This window comes from Cottoperca gobio, chromosome 5 (genome assembly GCF_900634415.1).
Source record: "Cottoperca gobio chromosome 5, fCotGob3.1, whole genome shotgun sequence".
Lineage (NCBI taxonomy): Eukaryota > Metazoa > Chordata > Actinopteri > Perciformes > Bovichtidae > Cottoperca > Cottoperca gobio.
In genome coordinates, this window is record NC_041359.1 from 7,787,355 (window position 1) to 7,805,318 (window position 17,964).

General features: G+C 39.1%; 1 protein-coding gene across 1 annotated transcript; it reads right to left on the minus strand.

Annotated features, from left to right (window-relative positions):
• Positions 1-1,002: 1,002 nt before the first annotated feature.
• LOC115008766 (G-protein coupled receptor 22-like) lies at positions 1,003-17,812 on the minus strand. The gene is made up of 2 exons (XM_029432561.1): positions 17,601-17,812; positions 1,003-4,496 (listed from the first exon to the last, which is right to left on the minus strand). The coding sequence occupies exon 2, from the start codon at positions 4,383-4,385 to the stop codon at positions 2,853-2,855; it is 1,533 nt and encodes a 510-aa protein (XP_029288421.1). The 5' UTR covers positions 4,386-4,496; positions 17,601-17,812; the 3' UTR covers positions 1,003-2,852.
• Between the last annotated feature and the right edge of the window lie 152 nt (positions 17,813-17,964).

The following is a 17,964-nucleotide window of genomic DNA, read 5'->3' on the forward strand; positions in this document are numbered from 1 at the left end:
TCCATATGGATGTTTATATATATAGATATATATATCCATATGGAGGTGTATATATATAGATACTATCCATATGGATGTGTATATTATATATATACATCCATATATATATATATCCATATAATATAGATATATATATATAATATATCCATATGGATGTGTGTATATATATATATATATATATATATATATATATATCCATATGGATGTGTATATATATATATATATATATATATATATATATATATATATATATATATATATATATATATATATATATATATATATACACATCCATATATATGGATGTATATATATATATACATCCATATATATATGATATATATATATATATATATATATCCATATGGATAGATATATATGGATATATATATATATATATATATATCCATATGGATAGATATATATATATATATATATATATATATATATATATATATGGATAGATATATATATATATATATATATATATATATATATTATATATATATATATATATATATATATATATATATATATACACATCCATATGGATATATATATATATATATATATTATCTATACACACATCCATATATATATGGATATATATATATATGGATGTATATATATATATATATATACCATCCATATGGATATATATATATATATATATATATATATATATATATTATATAATATATATATATAGATATATATATATATATATATATATATATATATATATATATATATATATATCACCATATGGATGTATATATATATATATATATACACATCCATATGGATAGATATATATATATATATATATATATATATATATATATATATATATATATATATATATATATATATATATATATATATATATATATATATATATATATATATATATATATATCCATATGGATATATATATATATATATATATATATATATATACACACATCATCCATATATATATATATATATATTGTATGTGTATATATACTATATATATCTATGTTTGTGTGTGTGCGTGTGTGTGTGTGTGTATTCCCATGGTCTCTGAAATGAGCCCCAGTGTGATCACACTTAAAAGTAAGGCATCAGCCGTGGGAGCACATGTTTGTTACGAGCCAAGTGCAACTGAAACACTCCTCTAAATAGAGAAAAGTCAGTCAGTCGTGACTTGTACTGTAAATTTCACATGAAATAAATTGTCATCTGTTCGGTATATACAACATGGGTGGTGATGACCTAGTGGTCTAGTGGTACGGTTTCCAAATACAACACCAACTCTGGATAAGAGCGTCCGCTAAATGACCTGTAATGTAATGTACACACGTTATTTCAAAAGAGAACTGCATGCTTTTAGCATGCCAAAACCCCAAATTGAACCACAGGGACTCCTTCAATGTAATGCAATCCTAATCAATAGATGAATGAATACTATTTCTCTTAAGGCTGCAAGTATTCAGTTATTGTTGAGATTGCGTCAGAGATGTGTTGATTGAACTCGGAGGCTATTTTTGAAATTGACGTCTTTGGTGATGTTCTGGACTTGCGTTAAATTGAAAGGTTTTCCTGTTATTGTGTCTGTCACCTATCCATCTAACAGTATCATCCCAACTAGCTACTTCAGCAAAGAAAGCTGACTTTGCCCATAATTCTGTCAACGTTTAATAAATCATAAAATAGATAAAAAAAATTATTTATTTAAAGGATTCGTTAGACATCTTGGGAAAGAGGCTTTTTCGCTTTCTTGCTGAGAGTTAGATGAGAAGTTTAATGGCACTCTCATGTGGCTATGCAAGTTATGAACGTTGGTTAACTTAGCTTAGCATTAGAAGTTTAAAAATGGGGGGGAAAGTAGTCTGGCTCTGTATGTGGTGTAAAAAAGGGGGTTTGTGCTTGTTTGACTCAGAGCCAAACTAGCTGTTTCCAGTCCTTGTGGTAAACTAAGCTAACCCGCTGTTGATTGTTGCTTCATATTTACTGTACAGACATAATAGTGTTATCAATCTCCAATGAGCCAATTCTTCAACATATCTTGACAATGTGCTTAGCTTAGAAATTAATATTTATGAGACATTACACCATTTGATACAAATTTGGGAGCAAAAGAGTTGCATTTATATGAAAGAGCATTGCAAGATTGTATGTTAACACTGTAACAATGACCGTTTAACTACTTAAGTGAATGCAAAACAGCATGTAATATTTCACACTTGCCTTTAATTGTTCTCAGACGTGTCCCCCTCCTAAGCCCAGATACGTTTACATCTCATCATCATATCACTGTGTCTTGCTTGTAAATATCCAACATGTTCCCCTTTTAGTTTAGAATACACATCATACCATCAGAGCAGAACTAAAATAGAGACAATATTAAATACATTCAGAGAGTTTGTCCGGTATTTATTTGTTCGAAGTGTATCAACATTTATTTTTTAAACTGCCTTGGAGCATCCGAGTGGGTGGCGGATCAGATCATCTGCTGGCTAAGCACATTCTTCAGAGCTGTTATGTGAGCACCACGATGAGAACGCTCCATCTTACAACTTCATATGTAAACAGACTTCACTATTTGAAATTATTGTGCAGATTATATACATGTGTGTGTTTGTCATTGTGTGATTTTCTTCAGCTGCAGAAGTGTGCACCACTGCTGCCCTGGGTGAACGTTAGCCGAGTTTAGCATGGGATTGCAGCTGCTGGTGGTTACATTAAAAAATCTCCCAGAGGTGAGAATGTGTTTTTAGATTTCCTACACTGGCTTCACGCACCATTGAGTTTCATAATGGAAAAAACACCTGTGACTCTATTATGTTTTTTAAATTACTGTGTCAGTCTCACAGGACCTCTGCCAGGCAGCGGTCGGTACCTTCACTTGCTTCTAGCCGCACCTTACGGCTGGTTTTCCTGTTCTCCACCCAGGAGTTGTGTATAACGGTGCCCCCTGGTGAAGGGTCCACCTGAAGCAGGGACACCACCCTCTTCTTAACCTTAGCGCGGAGGGCACGGCGCAGCTTCTGCCGGGTGAAGGCGTAGAGCAGAGGGTGGGAGACGGTGGTGCCGTAGGCCAGGGCTAAGAACCAGAGGCGCAGGCTTACCAGGGCGTCACTGGGGCCGATGCCCAGGATGAGCACGTTGGTCACAGAGAGTGGAGCCCAACAGCCCAGGAAGGTGGTGATAATGATGAGGGACATCCTGAACACCCGCCTCTGCCGCTCCCGCCGATCCCTGTGTCGCCGCACTGCCCGCCTCAGGGCAATGATGGCCGACACAGATGCCTGGACGCCCATGGAGGTTGGCATGGAGGTCGCAGCTCCCGTGTCAGAGGTGACGAATGGGGCGGAAGAGGACAGGGCAGGGGGGGAGGTAGCTGTGGGGGTGGGGCAAGGTGAAGGGATGAGGGGAGGGTGGCTGAGCTGTTTGGTGCCATCTGTGGTGCACTGTTCCCCTCCTACCTCCCCACCATCCTTCATTCTGAGCCCCGCCTTTTTTATTTTCTGTCTCCTGTGAGGCCCCCTGAACCGCTGGCCCTTCTTCATGTGGGAGCCAATGCGGATGTTTAAAGCTCTCAGTATTCTGGAGTAGGTGAACAGCATGACTGCCACTGTGGTGAAGAAGATGGGTACCTGCAGGATAAGATGGTAATACATACCCAGGCCTGTGTTGTAGCCATGTCCGCCAACACACAGCAGTGTCTGGTTACGCCACGCTGGCATCACTGTGGCACTGATGCCATGTGAGGACAACGACAGGGGTGTCACCTGCCCGCTTTCCTCTGCTCCTCCTCCACTGGACCACTGCACCTCCAAGAATGGGATAAAAAACACAGCCACCGAGGTGAGCCAAACGGCAGCCAGAAGCAGCGTTGCTCTACGTGTGGTCAGCAGCCTGTTGGCCGGCCGCACTGAGATGTCATATCGGTCCAAGCTGATGACCAGGATGTTGACGGCCGTGGCTATGCTGGCAAAGGTGACACAGGCCTCATGGAAGCAGCAGAGCAGGGCCATGTTCGGTCCGGGAGGCAGCAGCACGACCACCAAAGTGATGGGTAGACACAGCACACACACTGCCACATCCAGCACATGCAGATTCACCGTCACCATATTGCTTACCGAGTCCACTAAATTAGATTGAGAGCAGTAGAGCACCAGCACAGTCAGGTTGCTGCTGAAACCCAACACCAGCTCCAGCATGAGGAAGCCGGTGAGTGACACCTGGAAGCCCATCGAGTATGGCGTGTACCAGGATGCCGGGCTGCTGGGCGAGCCCCCCTCTCCCTGCTCCTGAAGGAGTCCCATTCTTTCCAGGCCGTCCAACGTCCCAGCCCAGTCAGTGGTGGCTGGGCTCAGGGTGTAGCTGTCAGTCTCCATGATGACCTCTCAGCCCTCATATATTGTATCTGTCACACCGTTGATGTGCTCCCATGATGCGCCAGGCTGAGCCTCCATGATGCAGGGATGAATAACAGCTTGGTGACAGCGCTGGGGAGACAGGAACACAGCACAGATAGATGAGGAATGAACTTCGGATGAGAAAATCAAACATACTTTACATCTCAACATTACTTTGGATAGAAAAGTCATAACACAGAGATCATAACCAATGTTGGCCAAAAGAAGAAAACACATTTGTGTGCCAGCTGTCAGTCTATCTATTGAAGAGGTGCTGCATTATGCATCATCCAGCCTTCAATCTGTCTCCTATCAGTATCTGTGATTACCATGTTGGCTTCTGAGACCTGCACAGAAGCTGTCAGAACTGCAGGTTGCCACAATAGGCCATCACTAATGTGAACTGGATCTCAGGGGATGGGCATTTGAATGAAGATAAGTAATGAGACCAATCAACTGCCTTCTCAGTGGATCAGTAAGAACAACACATTCAGCTAATTACACAAATTGGCTATGATATCTAGTCTGCCAGCTGTAGCAGACTACATGGTTTACTTACAGTAAAATAATTGCATTTTAGGATATATACTTAAAGCTAGTGGCAGGCGGTGTTTAGCTTAGTTTAGCACAAGGACTGAAAGCAAGGGGAAAACAGCTAGCCTGGCTTTGTCCAAATTTCCCAAAACATGTCCACCATAACTGCTAACGCTCACTTACTAACATGTATCTTGTTTGTTTAATATAAACACACACACACACACACACACACACAAAGTCTACAAGGGAGAGTTACTGTACATGTTGTATCTATGACTTTGTCATGTCCGTTGGTGGGTTGTTTTGTTAATTTGTTTTTAAGATTATTTTTTGTGGCTTTTTTTATCCTAACAAGATACAGCTGAAGATAAACAGGAAGGGGAGCAGGTCAGATTTGAACCCGGACCGCTCCACCGCCTTATCCACTAGAGCAGGGGTGTCCAAACTACGGCCCATTTTTAATTGGCATTTTAATTCTAAAAGTATAATGGAATATGGCCCAGATAGAAACTTGCGCTTGAATGTATTGCACTTCTTAGTTCTAACACAGAAACACAGTTTTGACTTGTCGGCTAACTTAAAACATCAAGTGTCAGATAAAGCTTGTGCTTTAGATGTTTACTGATTGCATGTGATGAGAGCACAGATGCGACAGACACCGCACAGCTGTTCATTTCTTTTGCTGGGAGTTGACATTAACTTTTGCGTTACGGAAGAGCTGCTTGGTCTTAGGAGTCCAAAGGGCACAACATAATTCGAGCACGAGGACTTTCCCACAGAGAATTTCAAGCTTTCCTGTCTGAAGTCGATGCTGAATACGGGGACGCACTCCACAGTTCTGTTGTGCGCTGGCTGAGTCCCGGCTCCGTGCTGCAGCGGTTTTATTCCCTGAGATCAGAAATCGATCTGTTTTGAAAGAGAAGGACCGACCTCTTCATGAGCTGAGAGAACCTCCATGTTTGGCAGACCTGGTATTTTTACTTGATCTTACTGGTCATCTCAACACTGAACAAGAGCCGACTGCGCACATGAAAGCATTCTGTGTGAAGCTCCGTCTCTTTGAGACACAACTACGCAACTTCAATGTTGCGCACTTCCCCACGCTGTCCGAAATCAAATGTGCTTTTCCAAAGGCCAACCTTTCTGAGAACAAGGGGAAATATGTGTCTGTGATCACGTCTCTCATCTCATGTCACGTCTCATGACAGCATTCAGTCAGCACTTCCAAGATTTTTCTATCATTGAGAAAGAAATTGAGCTGATTAATGCAGAATGAGTTTAAGAGAGTATGCAACTATATAAACTTATATAATAATAATTATATACGATAATTCCCTGAAGAATCAACATCAGCTTCTCTCCCTCCCCGACTTCTACTGATGTCCTCTGATGAGACGCCACACACAAATAATGATGAGTCTGTTCGGCTCATATGTGAGCAAACATGTTCTGTTAACTCTGAACAAAAGCAGATTGAGAACCACAATGACCGACAGCATCTCTGTGATGTCCTTCATATCTCAAACACCAAACTTACTCCTGACTTGCAGCATCCTTCAGTCCAAAGCGCAGCATCACTGCTCCCACTGAGTGCAACGCTGTTCCCATTACAGGAGTTAAAACATATATTACACAGTATTTATGTTAATAAGCTACATTTTTCAATAAATTCAGTCAAATAAAGTTGATAACATTTTCTAACTAATGTTAGTTGATGTGTTAACAAGCCCAATAACTTATTTGTTTAACAAGCTTACGATATATCCATCCTTGCAGCACCTATAGACATAATAGTTGTAATAGCATTCATCATCAATGTATGTTGATTGAGAGTAGTTTCAGTCACTACGTGGACATTGGTAGGAAAAGATTAAATCTGTATCTTGCACAATTAGTAGTATTTATTTTAAAATAGAAGTTGCAGGTACATTTCCATAAAATCTTGACGATAACTTTTCAATTTATAAGCCAGTTCTCCTGCTGTGTTACTGGTGTTGAATAGCATCATAAAACAAACACAACGGCTTGGAGATACTGGTATGCACACAGACAGTATCTCACTGTTGTATTGACAACCACAAGATTAAAGGCAGCGTGTGAAACACAGTTGATTAGAGGGCGAACACTGATTGCACCTGCGGGAAATCAATTGAATGACTAAGACCACAGCTTCCTTTCCTTAAAATCATCAAGAGATGAAAATCTCAGACTACGATTCAAAAGCGCAGGAAAAAACAACACAACAGATCAACTCTCAAGAATCTACTGCTGGAAACAAGACATTATGCAGACATTAAGCAGGTGCAATAGTACTGAAGCCTGTGAAACCGAACTCTTAGGTGACGACATGCTAGTAACAGACAGACGTAGGAGAGTTAAAACATCTCTCTAAAACAAAACATGTTACATTCCCACAGAAAAGACAAAAACTAATTCACACACTGTTGACTTTCATGTGTTCCCTCTGAGCATTGTAAACAGCAGAATGGGGAGGAAATGGAAGTCCTCTAAGATCAACAGCAAAGTAATAAAAGCAATTTATAGACTTTATGGAAACAAGGTGCAAGTTTCTCCAGCACTGTTTAGGCTATAGTGCAGAAGCAGATGTATGGTTTAGTTTGAAACTATAAGTGGTATCTCATGGGGATGTAAGGAAAAGATACTGGGGAAGTAAAGGGAAAAAAACAGTAAGAGAGGAATTGACGGTGTGCATCAGCACCCTGCAGCCACATTGCTTGACTCATGCTGGAGGTTTCCAGCAGGTCCGTTCGTGAGCAGACTGTCTGATTGCCACCAGAGGCTGGAATTCGGAGAGTGGGAAGATAAGGGGGCAAGGGTCGGGTTAGGAAATGGAAATGTGGTGAATTTATGTTTAAAAGGGGGCATGCATCACCTGGAAGAAGGACATCTGAAATGCCTGATGGAGAGCTGAGACTGATTACAGAAGATGTAAGAGAAGGAAGTAAAAAAAGAAAGGCGAGCCAGCAGCACCGGTAAACAAGATGTCCCAGGGGGCAGAGGTAGCAGCTTCTTTTCACTTTAAACTGTCACATCACCATAACTACTGCTGGTTTCCTGGTTGCCTCCAATACCCAACAGGTCACTTCCATCCCAAAAGACTGCACTCATGATTGCCTGAGTGAAAAGAATGATGACTGCACGGGTAAGATGCTAAACACAGTAAAAGCGGAAAAGCAATCTGGTCGTAGAATGGCACAGTGGCTGACATCTATATGATACTATTTTTTAAGGAGTTTTGGTGGGACTTTATACTGTACTTTTAAAATCATCTCCATGAGACACTTAGTTTTCTGTATGTACCACAGTTTAATCTCTGTGAATTAAAAGTTGCAGAGGGCGTTCATGTGAAGCAGAAGTGTGAAAAATCAATTGCTATGACCCAACGCGCCTCATGTCTGACTGAAGAGCACTGTTCTTTATCTACAAGTTGGTTATTTAGAATTTCTTTCTTTGTGAAACCAGGTGTGTTTCTTGACATGGCTTCCTAATTATGTCACCTGCGAGTGGAAGATGCTCACTAGGGAGTGCCTCAGGTGACTGTATGTGCAAAAGGCAATAATCTCACCTCAACACTAATATACTGAGAACCAGGAAAAGGTCACATCAAGGAGATCGCATTTAATCAGCAGTCACCCTGTCCATTTACCCTCTGACAAGGTAATGAGGTCGAACATGAGAGCAATGACACATCTTAGAAAATATGAACATCAGTGGCTGCTTGCATGAAGCATCTTAATTTAACATTTTCCTTAAATATGAAATTATGGTTTCCTTAGAAAAACACGAATTGTGCAAATTCACCTTAATTCCTGTCCTCAGGATATTTCCTTAAAATTGTAAACAGTTCATCCTTACGTTGTGTTTTTTTATCTTCTGTAATTCCTTAAAATCACTTAAGCATTAATCAAAATCAGCAACAACAACTTGGAAAGCAAAGTTGTTCCAAAAAGAGAGTTTCGGGACAGGAACTATGGACACACTTACTGAAGAGCAGTTGCTGCAAGATTATAGATTTAATAAACAATCAGTTTATTTGTGGCCAACAATTTTAGAGCACCCAACACAGAACAGCTGCCATGGATGTATAAAGAGAACAGGATACAACGCTGGAGCATTCATTCCTATAAAGGTTGCTTAGTGTTGCATGAAGCCAAAATGGCTCCACTTCCGAGTATAACATTACCCGGATCTTCCAGCGATCTTCCCCATCCATGAGGCCCAGAGAGCATTCGCACTTGCGTTTTCCTTAAACCTCAGACTCTTGGTCGGTCTTGGCTCAGTCCCATGAATGGAGGTGGGAAAATAACTCTGGATTTGGATATTATCACATTTTACAACTTTTAGGACCTAAAGATTGAAATAAGGGCTTTTCAAGTGTTGTACTGTGAAGATGATTTACCTATATATATATATATATATATATATATATATATATATATATATATATATATGCTACAGACGTCAATTGCAAAAATGTCTTTTTAGGCCCCATGGCTTCACGTTACTGACACGGAAGTTGTAATTCCAAGGTTTGGCCACTATGACAATCTGCTTCAAAGCCTGACGCTCCTCCTGGGGGCCCTGCTGTCCCGCAGTTAAATTCTTAACTGAATAGAAACTTCACTTCTTTGACACTGACTCTTATATATAGATATAAAGGGCTCTTTCTAAGGTAACGCTGGATTGCTAGGCTTTTGCGGCCGTTAAACCTGCACAAATAAGGTAACAAAAGGTCTCAAAGTACCCGCAAAGGATAAAAGGTTGCCCTAACTCGTGCCATTTTGTTGTTTGATAATAAACTGATGTTATTCTTGGTCATATCTGGCTACAGTTGATGCAGGATATTTTCAGTGCAAAATGTAAAAGGGTACACATTACCATGTGCAATATGCAAACATATTCATTTAATTCTGCACAGCACTTGACATTACATCCAGTGTCTGCCCTTTGTTTGATCTCATTCCAGCTCTATACTATGTAAAGATTCACAATGTGTAGTATGCTTTTTTTCATGCGACCTGTTTATGAATGCTTTTTTTGTTGCTTCATGATTTACTTCAATACCAACATTCTTCAGGATAATCAAGTTGAATACTAAAGCTTCTGAGGGATCCAGAAGCTAAATAACAGACAGTTTTGGTCAGAGTCTTAAAAAGCAATAACTTCTGTCAGTGTCTTTTGTTTTACACCAATGTTCAACATGTTCAATGTTCAATGGAAAAATCCATTATAAAGAGGAACACCAATGTAAAAATGTAGAACTGCATGGTCCCTGGGGCTTATAGAGAGTAATAAAATTAATACAAGTTTAGGAAGATTTAAATAGGCATTTGAATTACAACACCTCATCACCAGACAATGATCTATTAGTATAATGGATAATAACATTGCATCACAGCCTCAGCAGGGGGGTTAATTCACAAACTGGTGCAGCACTTTCTACACAGATCTAAGTGACGCCCTGAAAGCTTTTCCCCTTTGGTGTAGGAAGCCAGAAAATATGTGACAAGAGATTGTATAACATGTATAATTCAAGAGCTATAGTCCCATCTGCATCAGCAGCACAAAGATTAAAAGGCAGGGAAGATAATCTTGCTATTCCTGTGAGGTGAGCTGATGTAACAGGTTGTCAAAATGATGCATCGTGAGAAGACAGGAATGCAGAACAAAGGTACACGAATATGAGACATATGTATTTTATATAATGCTTTAAGATAAATGTCAGCATGCTAACACGCTAATGACATTTAGTAGAAGGGTGCAGCATGGGCCGAGGAAGAACCCATTGTATTTTGGAGTGGATCCAAATCATGGGCAGATACGCGCATTCAATTCACTTTCGCTAACATTGCGAGATGTGTTGGAATAATCTGGAAAATTAGTTCCACACTTGGAGAATTCATGCAAACTGATAGCTACGTGTTGTTCAAAGGCTCTGAGCAATAAAATACAACATATCTTCTGTGCTCAAGAACACACTGAGGCCGGAAGAAGGACTTCCTAACTAAATAGGACCATCTGAGGAGGTCTGTGCTCGAATGGAACATGAATCAATCAATCCAATAGTTGAGATATTCCAGTCTGGACCAAACTACTACACTACAACAACTGAACACAACGTTTCCTATTCAATTAAAGTCAGGTGATTAAGTGAGGTTTAGATTATTTTCATTCAAAATACACTTTTATTTGCAGCAGTCTTTTATCTATCAGGAATTCAAGAAGTTAAAGAGTCTCTAATGATGTCTATTACTACTGTCATGGCCTCCACTTTGGCCTAGCCTGCAATCTCTCCTCCCTCCCCTTCTGTGAGGGATTCTGTGTGATTGCAGGAGTGGAGACAGGTGTGCGGGAGCCAGGCTACCAGCTGCCAACAATCCAATCAACACTGCTATAAAGACTGACTCCTCCACATTGCCAGATCCTAGACTCTGTATTCACAGTCAGTCAAGTTCTAGCTCAGTGATTAACTGTTCTGCCAGTAAATTCTGTTCCTAACCCCTGTTTTCCTTGTGCCTGCAGTTTCCTCCAGCCTGACTCATGCCTCAGTCTCCTGGATCCTGTCCCTGCTCTCCCTGGCTTTTCCCCTGTGCCCGTCTCCTAGCTCTCCAGCCTGCTCAGTCTCCCCTGGCTTCAGCCCTAAACCCCAGCCTGCCTCCGCCTTCTCCATTACCTGGCTCCATCTGCACCGGACACCTTGCAGCTCACACTCAACTGCATATCATTAAATACGATTACTTTGCCCAATTCTTTGCCTCCAGCCTCTGTTCTGCACTTGGGTTCTCTGGTAGCCGTAACAATTACTGTAATATTAAACCCTTGCAGTTGTTGAATGTAACTAAGGCTACATTAAGTCAAGGACTGTACTTCAGGGGCAAATATTGTACTACAGCTTTAGCTACATTGCAGATTCCAATAATCAACAATATAACTAATAAATTATGTATTTTTATGGATTAATGAAATACTAACTATACATACAATTACTTTGTTTTTGGTACTTTAAGTACATTTTGATGTCAATACTTGTGTGCTTTTACTTGAGTAAACATTTGAATGCAGGACTGCAGAGTATTTCTTCACTGTGGTATTTTTACTCAATTGAAACATCCGAGTACTTATTTCACCACTGAACGTATTTCAGTAAGATATCCACATATTCCTCTTCTCATAACACATGGGTGTTCACTCATGAGCATCACAGGTTTATAGCAGTATAAAGTAAATCAGTTTTCCTTCATTAAAATGCAAAGTGCCTGAAAATCTAATCACACCGTCAGCTCAACCGAGGGAAGCTGCGGGGAAGGTAAGTTTCTGTCCTGTACTGAGAGTCAGACGACACTGCGGTGGCAGGACCGAAAAAAGCCAATGATCAGGGTGGGCATTCAATGATCAAATTGTATTCTAATCTATATTTAATGATGCTCCAGGTAGTTTTTACAACCAGTAATAATAAATAAATAAAAAGACAACTGTCTGACATCCAGGAGTCTGTGCCAAAAAGGCAGCTTCCCATCACTTGCCATGACAACATGTAGTAAGAAAATGTTTGTCTACCACCATAAAGCTTGGCAGAGTGTGGATTTTAACAATACATTACAAGACAAAGCAGAGCACAGGAATAGAAAGGACAGCATTCAAGCCTGAGAGTGCAGTGTGAGGGGGTGAGAGTAACAACAAAACAAGACAGGCAGGAGCAAACATGAGGACACAGAACATTTACTGTACATTACTTCTATGCAATAATCACCCACCAGTGTGTGTGTGTGTGAGTGTGTGCACACCGATGTAAAAAGACTCCCTATTGAGACATCAAGCTGATATTTGAGCACTCCCTCCATGATGGAGACAAAAGGTCAAGTCGGAGCAAAACACTTGCACGCCACTGCTCATCCCCTGGGAGGGCAACACACACACACACACACACACACACACACACACACACACACACACACACACACACACACACACACACACACACACACACAGAGTTGTAGAACAGGACACCTGCTGAGTCCAGTTGTGTTTTAGCTGTGTAGATGAATACAGAGAGGACGGAAGTCTCATCTGGAGCAGCATCGGAGTGTATCACAGGGTTGTAAATGTTAGGGATTATTTTCTCTGCCAGCAGATGAAATGTAAAACAAATACAAATTGAATACAAAATTCCCCACTGAATCTGACTTCAAGATGGTTGTCCGCCTTGAGCACGCCAACCCTCTCGAGGCAAGACTCCGACCTTCAGATGTGAGGACGAATACCATTATGTTTCCCATTTTCAAGATTACCATCTTCGTGTAAAGTGTAATAAACATTCTAAATGCAAATTAATTGTTATATTCTGCAAATATTTCAGTCACTTGTAGACACACAATAGGAAACGTGTTTGCACTTTGTGAAGCTCTACTGGGACAACATCACACTCGCTCTTCCTGTCAAAAGATGCATTTCCATATCAACTAAGCCATCCACTGAGGAATGTGGGTGCATTCATTTATCCAATCTGACGCCCTACACTAAAACAGAGCGTTATATTTCTATATGAATTCCCGAACAGGTAGGTTTTAATGTATGAAAGAAACACTTTCCTATCGATAAGTATAATACAAAACGTGGTGCCTCCTGCTCGTCAGTGAGGATGATAGTGAAAGAGATGATTATGGTGAGACATGATAGCTTATAGACTGTAACTATGAAAATAAATTAGAAAATGTAGCCTAGTTAGCCAGCTAAAGAAATATGGTAAGAACAAATACCTCCACTAATTTAATCCATGCTCTACTTTATAACCACGGTGCTTATGTCAAAAGGAAGCAATTAATATGCTTATTTTGAAATTAATACATCCACTAATCCACTATTTCACCGGTGTCTCTGAACACTTGGGTGTGTTTTTCCCCCCGAAAAACATCCTGACACGACGGCTCTGCTTCACTCTCTGTCCAGGGCTTTTACAGCCTTTATTTGCGGCTGTTGTTAAAGCTGCATCTATACTTTCTATAAAGAAATCCAATTATCATTTCAGTCAAAGTCCCAAATATTTTTGGCTGATTCCATAATGGAGCTGAGCAGCGGGACGGCATGAAATATGGAAAAAGTGCTTTAAGGGAAAATATGAGGGAGAGAAAAAACAGGTTCTTTAGGAGACTTATCTTCAATTAAGTATCTCTTTAAATGACTGCTGAGGAGAAATCTGAGAGATAACTTGCACACACAGTGAGTGCACCTATTGCCATTTCAGCCATTGATCAGAATACACTGCAAATCCATTATTCAGGCAGACTCTCCAAAACGGCAGGCAATTCAGATTTGAGCAAAGCATCCAGGCTCTTAATGAGGACCTTTGTGTTATCCTGTTACCTGAATTATTTATCCCTGAGCTGAAATATGGACTTGAAATAGCCAGCCATTGAAAACCTAAGCTTGGGGAAGAAGCGGAGAAAATAAAAGTGGGGGGGAAAGAAGAAATAGAGGCAAGATAAAGGTGTGTTGCAACTGACGGATGAAAGACGCTGGACAGAAAGCCACTTGGTGAAAAATGATGAGGTCACTTAACTACAGAAGTAGGCAATTAGAAGACAATTTATCCATTTGTGTGTGAGCTGGCAACAGCAAGACAGAGAGGGGATGATGGTGTATTGACACATGCACAAACACACGCAAACAGACTTCCTGTCTTCAGCAGGATTTGGTTTCCCTCCTTCATGTTCACAATCAAAGCTGTCCACAGCAGAACACGGGGACGGCGTGGCAGAGAGACACAGCTCAGGACCAAACCTTTTCATCAACAATTTTTCTCTTTGCTGTCTTCCACCTCCACACTGTTGCAACCAACCCCTCCCTTCTCTGTTACTCCTCATTCGTGCCTGAAGTGTTCCACTGCATTTAGTTTCACTTTTACAGTCTTCATCTTTCCCTCTGTACAGGTCTCTTTTTTGTTTTTTTTAGTTCTTTGACATAAAACACTGTTGAGAGAGAGACTGCGTGAGGATTGTTTGAGAGTATAAATCTGAGTTTTGTTATTCTCTGAGGGCAGATTGCAGTTCAGAAATACTGGTCAGCATATTGTCTCATCTGGCAAAACGCATTAATACTGAAACATTAATACTGAAACATTAATAGTGAAACATTAATACGGAAACATTAATACGGAAACATTAATAGTGAAACATTAATACTGAAACATTAATAGTGAAACATTAATACTGAAACAATAATACTGAAACATTAATACTGAAACAATAATACTGAAACATTAATACTGAAACATTAATACTGAAACATTAATACTGAAACATTAATACTGAAACAATAATACTGAAACAATAATACTGAAACATTAATACTGAAACATTAATAGTGAAACATTAATACGGAAACATTAATACTGAAACATTAATACTGAAACATTAATACAGAAACATTAATACTGAAACAATAATACTGAAACATTAATACTGAAACAATAATACTGAAACATTAATAGTGAAACATTAATAGTGAAACATTAATACTGAAACAATAATACTGAAACATTAATACAGAAACATTAATACTGAAACATTAATACTGAAACATTAATAGTGAAACATTAATACTGAAACATTAATACAGAAACATTAATACTGAAACATTAATACTGAAACATTAATACTGAAACATTAATACGGAAACATTAATACTGAAACATTAATACTGAAACATTAATACAGAAACATTAATACTGAAACAATAATACAGAAACATTAATACTGAAACATTAATACTGAAACATTAATACTGAAACATTAATACGGAAACATTAATACTGAAACATTAATACTGAAACATTAATACTGAAACATTAATACGGAAACATTAATACTGAAACATTAATACAGAAACATTAATACTGAAACATTAATACTGAAACATTAATACTGAAACATTAATACTGAAACATTAATACTGAAACATTAATACTGAAACATTAATACTGAAACAATGCATATGAAACGATAACTTTCATTATCAATTTAATTATTTTCTCACTTAATTATATGGTCTAAAAATTGTTTTTAAAAAAAGGCTACAAATGTTCCTCAGAATCCAAAGTGATGACTATAAATTGCTTTTACTATCATTTGTTTTTGCAAACCAACAGTCCAAAACAAAAACATTATCCAAATCACAACCACAGAACACGAAGAAAACAGTAAATAATCACAGTTGAGAAGCTGGAACCCGATTAGCGATAAGAGATATAAGATTTTATCTCAGATTGCGATAAAAAAAACACTCACAATAAAGAGATCGTTGTCAAATTCCATTATCAAGATAATCATGTATGATCCTCACATGAGTGACTGTCTCGCTCGCTGTTATGGTGGAGAAGTGAAAAACAGAACCTGATTTAAAACATACAGGAATTATCACGCAACAGACTCACACAATTTAGCTTTTTAATGATTTATTTATCCTTACTTTATGCACCTAGACCTTATGATTTGTGATTACCTTATTTAAGATAGTTTGATTTTTTCTCCACAATAAAGGAAGTTCACTAAAAAAACAAAAAGATGTAGCCTATCTGTGATTTCATTAAAAATATTTGTTTCTTAACTAAATGTAAGGTCCAGTGACTCCAGTATGTTTTAGTGCCATTTAAAGAGTTCTAAGCATATTTTGATGATTATCTGAATAATATCGAGAATCGCAGTTATTATTTTATTATTATTTTGTGCAGGAAAATTGTGACATGAAATGTTCATATCGCCATTACCCTAAACCAGATATTTATTGTCTTATTGTTTTGCAGATAACTTGTCTATCGACAAGGTAATTAAACTTGATGACTACATTTTGGATTAAATAAATCAAGACAGACCTGTAAGGAACAACATTTTCCATATTAAGGTATAGCAATACTTTTAGTAACTTAATAATAATAATAATAATAATAATAATAATAATAATATGTGTTTAGCAGATACATTGAAAGTCCTAAATGTTGCTTATGATCCTCATTCTGACTAACGGACCCTGGCGGGCAGTGAGAATAGATTACGAAAGGTTTAAGGCATTTCAAAGATATTTTAAGGCATGTTTGGCCCCTAGGCTGTTGGCACACACACCAGAAATGCAAAACATCGCACACACCGTCCAAACAGACCACCACGCTTTGATGTAGCCCACAGTATGCATGCAGAGATGTTTCCAGCGGGCTGCAGTGAAGACTCCCTGAGGAGCGTGGGAGAAATACAGCCTCAGAGCCCGTAACTGTGTCAAGCACCTACTCCCACATAAAGCCGGTGGTTTCTAATAAAACACAGATTACTCTGCTAAATCGATATTTCGTGGGGCTCTGGGAGCCAAACAGCACACCGAGCGATGTGCTGTCCATCCTCTCATCCAATAAACACTGAAAGTTTGAGATAATACGCATCAACAACATAATTCCAGTGTATACATATGTTCTTAAATATCTGCACGACAGATTATAATTTGATTTAAAAAAAAAAATACGTTGCTTAAAAGTTCAACCAAGTTGCATGTGAAATGTAAGTGCACGCTTCACGACTCGGCTGCACACACAAAACTGAGATATTGCAAAACAATCAAAAACACGTGGATTCTTTCGCAAAATTGCAGTCCTACCTCTTGTCTCGGAGCCGGGTGCTCAGTGGTCCATGTCCGCAACCTGTGTGTTGAGGATAATCGTCTCTTCTGTCCTGTGGAAGTGGAGCAGCCGAGCACATGCTTAGCAGCAGCAACTGCTTCACCAGGAGCCACTGACAACACAGCTGCTCAGTGGGACAGAGGCACTGTGCGCAGAAAGAGCAGGAGGTGGGGGGAAGAGGAGGAGGAGGAGGGGGAGGACCAGGAGAGATCTATAACGAGATCATTCAGATCACAGGTTTAAAACTCAAAACTTCACTGTGATGCTGCTCTTTGTCTTTGTGGTATAACTTTAAAGCCCCTACCTAAAAATGTTCTGGGCTAAATTAATATTCTCATTATA

What these genes read in the sequence shown, in the direction of transcription:
- LOC115008766 (XM_029432561.1), bottom strand. Translation starts at nt 4,385, where the DNA reads ATGGAGACTGACAGCTACACCCTGAGCCCAGCCACCACTGACTGGGCT.